Below are 9,407 nucleotides of genomic sequence, written 5' to 3'. Positions count from 1 at the left end.
CCATTCAACCCTATCATATGCCTTACTCAAGTCCAATTGAAAGGCAGCCAATCCCGTAGTTGCCCTCCGCCAGCGATGAAGTGTATGAAAGATCTCCGGAGCCAAAAGAACATCATCTGAAATCGAACGCCCCAATACAAATGCACTTTGAAATGGGGTGATAAGGTCATTTAGAACTGAACGGAGTCTATTAGCCAAAACCTTCGCAGTAATTTTATGTAGAGTGGTGCATAAATAATAGGCCTCCTCCATTCACCAATATATTCTGGATTTGTCTTCTTTGGGATAAGAATAATAAACGTTCGATTCAACTCTTGAGCGAGAAAGCCCGTTTGAAAGAATCGAAGACAGGCCTGGGTAACATCCTTTCCCAAAGTTGTCCAATACGTTTGGAAGAACCGGGGAGGGAAGCCATCAAGCCAGATTTATACGGTCCTATCTGAAACAGCACTAATCTGATCTCCTCCGCGGTTATTGGACTTATAAGAGCCTCTTTGTTGGCCGGACTCAACTGGATCTTAATATTATTCAGGAAAACACTAGGATTTCTAGGTTAACCAGATTTAAAAAGTACTTGGACATGATTAGAGATATAAGCCTGGATAGAGATTGGACTAGTCAGCCACCTGTTAGTATCATCCTGAATCCAAAGGAGACTTTTTTTTTTTATTTTATTTTCTACGAGTGGTTCTCACGTGGAAAAAACCGAGTGTTTGAATCACACTTACAGTATATAGATATTATTGATCAGTACTTGGTGGCTGGTGCACTATTATATAGGCCATATTAGGAAACAGTTCGGTTCAATTGCCTGACATGATTTCCACAGCCTCTGCTTTCCTTCATACAGAAGAAGATAAGAGGATGCCATGGTCAGCATGACAATTTATCCCTTTCTTTTTCGATAATAAGGAAGAACAGCTTATCCTTTTCTTCCTCGGGTACCTTCACTTTCCTCCAAAACTTAAAGAAATTCTCTACTTAGATTAGAAGAAATTCGAGATGCGAAAAAGAAAACCAACTTTGCTTAATTCCTCATTCAGCCATAAAGGAATAATGAATACAAACCTATAACTTAAGGGGAAAAAATTCTTTACTTTCTTGTTGTCACTTTCTTTGCCGCTTTCAATTTTTCCATCAGTATAATAAAATCCGTATAGGCACATAAGCGAATGAACTGACTCCTACTCACCAATAATTATAGCCTTCTTGCATCATATATACATACAAAGCACTATACACAAGGAAGATGAGTTCGCCCAGACCAGGTGCCGACTATCAAGTGTTTCTGAGTTTCAGGGGACCGGATACCCGATTTTGCCTCTACCATTTCATGGTGGACGCGGGGATTCGCGTCTTCAGAGATAATGAAGAGATTCGGCCTGGTGAAAAGATCCAAGAGATACTGAGAGCCATCAACAACTCAATAGTCTGCATACCTATCTTCTCTAAAGACTATGCTTCCAGCAAATGGTGCCTACGTGAACTGGCAGAAATGGTGGAGAAGAAGAAGAAGATCATGCCCATATTCTATGATGTGACCCCCGACGATGTCAAGCTCAAAACATGTCTATATCGTGACGCCCTGACCAGACACTGGAAAGAAAAGGAGAAGGAGCAATGGGAAAAGGCACTTAAGGAGGTTGTCGAAACCAGTTGTTCGGAATCATCAACAAACAAAGAGGAGAAGGCACTTGTGGAGGTGGTTCAGATAAAGGGATGGGAAATGAAAGATAACGGGTACAATTACTTTTCAAAATTTATTTCGTTGAATATTTATGATTTTTTGCATTCCTTCATACGAGAAATAAGACAACTCGATGTGACACCCGATAATAACTTAAGAAAAAAATAAAGAATAATCCAAATACAACATTCTAGTGTTGGGAATTTCCCGCATTAAGCCAAGTCTGAAAGACCTGAAGGTCCGTCAAGTGAGGATGAGTTAGAGGAAGTAAGAATAATATCAGATTTGGTTGATATTATATTTTCTATTTCGTAAGAATTTCATTATTTCTCTTCAATATTTGCATGGAGAAATTTTCCTAAGTAATATTAGGGATACTTTTAGGATGTCTTCATAATATTTTAAAGAAAAAAAAATATTGGAGTTACTAAGAATATCCTTAATATATAGGGAGGATCTTGTGTATGTATAAAAGCGTGTGACAACCATGTAATCAAGCCGCGTTGCAAGAGACTTACAAGAGTGATGGCTGATAGATTTTTTAGGAATTCTCTTGGGTACGTAGTTTCTCTATAACTCTCCGGTGTTCAAGTGAAAAAGGCAAAAGAACTGTTGGGAATTATAATCTCATATACAAAAAATAAAAGAATAACTATGGGTTTATATGAGATTTGAGTACCACCACTTATTAAAGTGAATATGAGGTCAAGTCCGTGTAAACTCAATGGAAATTCAATAAGAACTAAGATGTCGTGTACCTCATCTCAATATAATCGGGTTGCGAGGGGCTTTAAAAAATATGAGTGTGATCTTTATAACAGTTGATAGCAAAAATAATCACTATGGTTGTTTTTATTTAGCCATTAATTTTATTAAATTTTATTATGTGAGATTTGGACCGTACACGTGTTCATATTTCTGCAACACGAAGATTCTCAGCCCATATTTTTCCTTTCTATAACTTCGACCACGGATCATTTCGACAACCCTAGGTCACGTCCGAAACTGGCGATTCTTTTATAGAACCACGATTCACTATCCATATTTTTAGTTTTTTCTTTTTTTTTCGTCCATATCTATTTACAATGACACAAGATCGCAACTAAGGGCTAGTCTATTTTAGTTTGAAATTAATTCTAGACCGAACCAACTAGTGCTTCAATACATTAAAAAATAATTTATAATTCCAAAGTGTAAAAAAGAAAAAAAAAAGAAAATTCAGTAATCAAAACACAAATATAATCGATCATTCAGATGGAAGAAAACAAGTCATCACAATAAAAACCCAATTAAATGTTTGGTTGATAAAAACCCAAATAAATTAAAAACATAAAAAGGAACCTAATTAAGATCGATGACTTGGAATCAGAGTTGTCCTTCTTCTCTGTTGCCGGTCGATTTTTTGGAATATCCCACTTAGCTTCTTCTCCTCCTTGTTGCTTGTTGCTTGTTGCATCGCACAGATTGTGAAGTCCTCGATGAGATCCTTTATTTGATCTCGAGGTGGATTCTATTTGTTCAGCAAGGAAATTCTCTTCCGGTGTAGGAGGCCTCTCTCTTGGCCAGTCCTTGATGGATCGTGGTTCTTTCTTTTTCTTTTTTCTTTTGTTTGCTTACTGTTGAAATATTGATTGGATTCTCTTCGATCATAGTGCTGCGTGATTAGGGTAGAGGGCTTCTTGTTTAATTTTAAGTAATACGGTTTTATTTGTTTTGTTTTTCTTTTTAATTTTGAAATCATAAAAATTGAATTTTTGTCTTAGTGAACCATCCAATTCGGTGATTTCAAATCAGAATATACTCATCCTCGGGTGTGAATGAGCGTCATCAGAAATATATGCGGATGAAAACATGAAGAATAAAAATATGGATATTGAATATTAGTTGTATAAAAGTATCATAACATGTAGGGACTAGATTTTTTTTTATTGAAATCCAACCGCAGATATATAGCCAACCACCATAGGTGTTTTTTCAATCAACCGTTATAGAATTTCCATCTATGGGTTAATAATCCGGCTTTGTCCCTTTTAGGGTTTTATATTACATATATTTGGGATCTTGGCATAACAATGGGAACATCCATATAAAAGACCCGACCTTGAGCACTGAGCAGTCCATTACTGGTTGTTAATGATTGTCTATCCTTGTTCTAAATTAAGAGCAAATTGGCTTATGAATTTTTTTTTTATTATTGCACATTAACTAATTATCATTATTACAATGCTTTCTTTTTTAATCTATCGCCGAACATAAAAGAATTTGAGATGTTTAATCTATTGGAGAGTGTTGGCGAAATTCAAAAGGAATTTGTATCATAAAGTCAAGGGGGGTGAAACATAATAATTTCATTATGAAAAATGGTATATAAACTCGCCAAAATCTAATTTAAATTTTATAATACCCCCGGAAATTTATCCCTGAGTGTTGTAGTATTTTTGATCAAAAGTGGTGCTAGTTTCAGTATTTCATATGAACTGTGTAAGCAGTTCCCAAGTTATACTCGGGAGTGATAGTGATATCATGAAGGTTTTGTAATTGTAACTATGGATCGCGATGTTATCCTTCCTAATGTCATTTCTTTTTTATCTGTGGCAGCTATGGTGAAATATGCAAATCTATCGTCAAAGAGGTACTTGTTAACCTTAAGATAAGAAACAGAGTTATAAGTGACCATTTAGTTGGAATGGATGATCTAGTCGAAACAATGTCAAATCAATTAGACATCCATGTGCCTGGCGTACGATATGTGGGAATTTATGGAATTGGTGGTTGTGGTAAGACAACTCTTGCCAAGATTATGTTCAACCAGCTCTCTGCTTGCTTCGATGCTTGTAGTTTTCTTGCGGATGTTCGAGAATCATCAAAACGTGGTCTCCTATATCTGCAGAAGAAACTAGTTTCTAATCTTCGAGCAAGACACTCAAGCGATATTTCCGATGTTGATGATGGGATTAAGACGCTAAAAGATATATGTAAAAGCAAGAAAGTTCTCATAGTTCTTGATGATGTGGATAAGAGGGAGCAAATTGAGAGCCTAGCTGGGAGTTTCAGTTGGTTTTCCTCCGGAAGTAGGATAATTGTCACAACGCGGGATGTACGTGTCCTCACGGTAGTCCAAGAAGAATTGGATGGAGACACTCCCGTGAACACAAAGATGTCGACTTTGGAAATGAAAGGACTGGATTCTGAGCAAGCTCTTCAACTCTTCAGTACCTTTGCTTTTAAGACGGACCAACCTCCGGCTGACTACCTTGATCTTTCGAAGGAAGTCATTTCTCTTACTGGACAACTTCCTTTAGCTCTTGAAATCATTGGTTCGCAGCTTTTCGATAAGCGCAAAGTAGAATGGGAAGAAAAATTAAGTACTCTAACAAAAATACCTCATCAGAACATCCAAAGAAAGCTAATGATAAGCTATGAAGATCTAGAATACCGTACAAAACAGATATTTCTTGACATTGCTTGTTTGCCTGTTAACTTGAAAAAGGCAAATGCAATTCCCATGTGGAGATCTTACGGTTTGCATCCGGAGGTGGGGATTAAAGACTTAATTTCCATGTCCCTTATCAAAATTGTTGATGAGGACAAGATATGGATGCATGATCTTCTTAGAGAACTGGGAAAAGAAATTGCTTGCATGGAGAATTTCATAGATATCCGAAAGCGCAGTCGTCTCTGGATTCTTGAGGAAGCCTTTGGGATACTAAAGAGAAAAGAGGTAAGCTCCACACACTTATATAAAGCTTGTCAGTTAACTTAGTACAGAGATAAGTATGTTTACTTATTCTTTCACTGAAGCTTATCCTTCTACTGATCTAGCAGTAAGAAATTCCAATTATACATACATTAGCCCACTTGCAAGTGCTTGCACATGCGAGATTACTTTCAGGTTATTGTGCAAAATTAGTATTTATTTTATTATGGTTTTGGTTGAATTTTAGAAGGTAAATATTTTTATTTTTGTTTTATTTTTTAAATTGATCATTATATGGAGATCATGTGTGATTATTTGCAATGAGACTGGGAGATTATTTTAGTTTTACATTTTTTTTATATATAAAATTGCCCATAGCAAATAATTTTTTGTTTTTACTATAAGCTTGAGCATAGAGAAATTCCTCAGGCAGTGATAACTGGAGGAATTCTCCTATATAATAGCATAAGATAAGTTATATATAAGATATATATATATATATATGTATAAGGAGAAGTTTACCTTGAGAAGCTTACCTTAGTTTATTTAAATTGGTTTGTTAATGTTTCCTTACTATAATTTCTTCTCCTTAGCAGGGAAGTGGGAAAACTCAAGTGTTGCATCTATCAGATGATGGTTGTTTGCAAAATTACATCCTTACATGTGAAAATTTCAAAAATCTACGCAATCTAAGGTACCTTAGGTTGTGCGGGTCGAATATTGAAGGAGATTTTGAGCACCAATTTCCACGGTTATGCTGGCTATGTTGGCAATCTTGCCCTTCTGATTTCAAGGCGAAAAATTTGAATTTAGAGAAGCTGGCCGTACTCGACCTCTCAAGCAGTCACATCAGTGAAAACTGGGAAGGATGGAGCCAAATTCGAGTATGTACATATATATCCATATCTCTTTGTTTAGTTGATGCAATAACTTGAGCTATATAAGGATTGAATGATGAATAAATGTTAGAATTTGAAAATATACACCAGTTTTCGTGGAGAAATTGTATGTCACTTATATCTAGTCTCCTCTTTTTATTGCTCTTAATTCCTTTTGTGTTGCTATGTTGTAGGTTGGAGATAATTTGGCAGTTTTAGACCTATCCAACTGCAAAAGATTATATAGGACACCAGACTTATCACGGTATTCAACTCTTGAGAGATTGATTCTTAAAGATTGCTGCTCGTTATGTCAATTAGACTGCTCCATTGGGAAGCTGAAAAGGTTGAAGCACTTGAATTTGAATGGATGTCGGAGTCTTCGAGGCTTGCCTGGAGAAATAGGTTCTGCAGAAGCTTTGGAAGAGATCTTCCTAGAAGGCAGCCACAATAGTTTCACTTTGTTACCAGAATCGGTCAGTAACTTGACGTCCTTAACGACAATCGAAGTAGACAACTCTCATATCTGTCAACTTCCAGATAGTATTGGGCGATTAGGGAAAGTCACACATCTCTCGTTGGAGCAATGTCATCAGATGAGGAGACTTCCAAACACCGTTGGAGATATAAAATCATTACTTGAATTAGATCTATCATATACAGGGATCACAGAATTACCCGATTCCCTCGGACGCCTGAAGAAGCTCAAGCGCCTTTCTTTGATGGCATGTCCAAACATTAAAAAGCTTCCAGACTCACTAGGTGATCTGAAATCTTTAGTCGAGTTGGATATATCTTCCACACAACTCATTGAGTTACCCGACTCCATTGGGAATCTGGAGGAATGAAATTATTGAAGATGGATGGTTGTCACGTGGAGAAGCTACCTAGATCTATTGGGATGATGAAGAAGCTTGAAGAGCTACATGCTGATAGCAGCTCCTTGAAAGGCGAAATCCCCACTGAAATAGGCATGTTGTCTTGCTTGAGAGTCTTGGAGTTATCATCTACAAAGATATCCTCATTGCCCTCTGAAATTAGTCAGCTCTCTTCTCTCCAAAAAGTCTCTTTGAGATGTTGCCATGGACTAGAAGATTTGCCGAGGCTTCCCATTTCGTTGTTAACGTTACAGGTCATGTCATCGGCATTGAGGACGGTCCCTGACCTCTCCGGACTGAATAACCTCACTGATTTACTCTTGCTCGGTTATATCCAAGGGTATCAGTTTAGTCAATTAAGCCAATCTGCAGAATCAATGAATCCGAGTAGATGGATGAGGAATGAGTGGACGGTGAAAAGAAGAATTGGTCAGATTATCAATCTACCGAAACTGGAGAATCTAGTGCTCCAGCTTTCGAATGTTACCAGCTTACCAGTGGAGATAGGTGCTTCTCAAGTACTCAAGTTTCTCGTAGTGGGTGGTCCACAATTACGGCACATCCCTCAGCTTCCGTCCAGTCTCTCCACTCTGGTTTTCTGGTGCTTGAAGTTGAATGGGAAGCAGCCATGCCTTTCAAACTTGAAAAAGTTGACATCTCTAGGTTTCCTCGAGTGTTCGATAGGAGAAGATGGTTTGGAATGTCTGGGAGTTGGAGAACTCGAGCAACTGGAAACACTCAGTATTTACTGTGACACGACAGATCTTACTGGTCTTCAGCTCCCGCCAAATTTGCAGAAACTGTATGTAGTTGACTGCGCTTACGTGAGGAGATTACCGGATCTTTCACACTTGAAGAATCTGAAGTTGTTGAAATTGCAAAACTGCAAACAACTCGCGGAGATTCCAGGCCTTGGAGAGTTAGAACCGTTGCCAAAAATATCTATTGTTTCGTGCGATTCATTGGCAAATCAGGAGATAAGATCAAATATGCCAGAAGAGACCTTATAACGGGCAAAGCGGAACACAGGGGATTATGATTATCCACCCCAAAGACCCCAAAGCAGAACGCAGGTGAGTTTTTGATGTCATTATGTTGGCTAGGTTTGTGTAAATTGAAAAACATCTCCCTCCTATCCTATGTATTTACAAACATGAATTTGCAGCTGCAAAATGATCCTGGGATTTACAGCATTTGACGAACTAATAATGGCTTGGTTAAAAACCGCAGTTAATATGGAGTTTTACGCATCCCTTAAGTGGCTCTGGCAGCAATTTCTTTTCGAATAATTCTTCTATTTTTCAAGAAAAGATCTCATCTCTGCGTGAATGTTCCCGATTTATTTTTTTTTGCCTCGCAGAGTGCTGTTATTTTCTAGTCAGTAACACAATGTTCCTTTCACTGCTCTTATCAGTTCCACCACGTCGAAGAGCCACAAAATGCAAAACCAGAGCAAATATATGCGTCTCTTCGACATGTTGATCTGAAGAAATGAACTGTGGCAAAAGCAGACACTGCCTCCAGCAGATTCATGAGACCAACAAGCAAGCTTGCCGTTGAGTTGAATCTTCTTAACAATACAATACAGAGAAATTTGCTTTGCTATGAGTATGACTTGTAAAGTAAAGTTAGTAAATTTGCTTGGTAACGTCAAAGTCCAACGTAAGTATTATATTTATATTTATATTTATATAGATATATAATATATTGCAGAGTGAACAAGGGAAGTAGCGACGACAGGTAAAGCGATATATATAGTTCATGAATGATATATACATATAAGGGTTGGGTTTGATGTTCAATTCATGTCTCCATCGCCACTCTAGGGCTATCTTCTCCCAGATTTCTAGTATATTATAATTGATGATATGTTGACGATATGATTTATAATTTCGATAAACTTTAGGTACAAACCCCAGTACTATTTAACAACTATAAACTAATATAGGTTTATAAATCTACTGGGAGATAGGAGAAAGGGAAGTAAATATCATAAAAAATTTTGAATTTGAAATCTTTATTTTGGGTCGAGATTGAGTAACACTGCACAAGGTACCTTTATTCTCAACCATGCAGTTATGTTTGACATTATAAGTCAGCCCTCTAATAGTTTCATAAACGGATATAACACCCATCCGGCCCGTCCTTTTAAATTAGGATGACAGCACGAAAAATCACAATTTTATTTTTATTTTTTAACATCATATTTACCATTTCTTTTTAAATTGTAAATTCACAAACTTTCTCTGATCAAATACACCATATCA

At 37.1% G+C, this 9,407-nt stretch overlaps 3 protein-coding genes across 3 annotated transcripts; all 3 read left to right on the top strand.

The window, feature by feature from the left end:
- Nucleotides 1-1,249: 1,249 nt before the first annotated feature.
- Nucleotides 1,250-4,225, top strand: LOC116190281 (toll/interleukin-1 receptor-like protein). Its single transcript, XM_031519962.1, has 2 exons — nt 1,250-1,740; nt 4,177-4,225. The coding sequence occupies exons 1-2, from the start codon at nt 1,250-1,252 to the stop codon at nt 4,223-4,225; spliced, it is 540 nt and encodes a 179-aa protein (XP_031375822.1).
- Nucleotides 4,147-8,948, top strand: LOC116190282 (TMV resistance protein N-like). The gene is made up of 4 exons (XM_031519963.1): nt 4,147-5,408; nt 5,981-6,268; nt 6,457-8,213; nt 8,555-8,948. Exons 1-3 carry the CDS (start codon nt 4,374-4,376, stop codon nt 7,108-7,110), a joined length of 1,977 nt encoding a protein of 658 aa, XP_031375823.1. The 5' UTR covers nt 4,147-4,373; the 3' UTR covers nt 7,111-8,213; nt 8,555-8,948.
- LOC116190280 (probable leucine-rich repeat receptor-like protein kinase At5g63930) lies at nt 7,122-8,150 on the top strand. Its single transcript, XM_031519960.1, has one exon. The coding sequence runs from the start codon at nt 7,122-7,124 to the stop codon at nt 8,148-8,150; it is 1,029 nt and encodes a 342-aa protein (XP_031375820.1).
- Nucleotides 8,949-9,407: the final 459 nt, after the last annotated feature.

The sequence above is a fragment of the Punica granatum genome, unplaced genomic scaffold, assembly GCF_007655135.1.
Source record: "Punica granatum isolate Tunisia-2019 unplaced genomic scaffold, ASM765513v2 Contig00414, whole genome shotgun sequence".
Lineage (NCBI taxonomy): Eukaryota > Viridiplantae > Streptophyta > Magnoliopsida > Myrtales > Lythraceae > Punica > Punica granatum.
Note: the sequence above shows the minus strand (reverse complement) of the source record. Positions and strands in the feature narration are given on the sequence as shown.

Bases quoted from the DNA above. Each gene is read 5' to 3' on its own strand.
- LOC116190281 (XM_031519962.1), top strand. From the start codon at position 1,250: ATGAGTTCGCCCAGACCAGGTGCCGACTATCAAGTGTTTCTGAGTTTC. The intron at 1,741-4,176 runs GTACAATTACTT...CTGTGTAAGCAG, and splicing joins TGGGAAATGAAAGATAACGG to TTCCCAAGTTATACTCGGGA.
- LOC116190282 (XM_031519963.1), top strand. From the start codon at position 4,374: ATGGATGATCTAGTCGAAACAATGTCAAATCAATTAGACATCCATGTG. The intron at 5,409-5,980 runs GTAAGCTCCACA...TCTCCTTAGCAG, and splicing joins GGATACTAAAGAGAAAAGAG to GGAAGTGGGAAAACTCAAGT. The intron at 6,269-6,456 runs GTATGTACATAT...GCTATGTTGTAG, and splicing joins AAGGATGGAGCCAAATTCGA to GTTGGAGATAATTTGGCAGT.
- LOC116190280 (XM_031519960.1), top strand. From the start codon at position 7,122: ATGGATGGTTGTCACGTGGAGAAGCTACCTAGATCTATTGGGATGATG.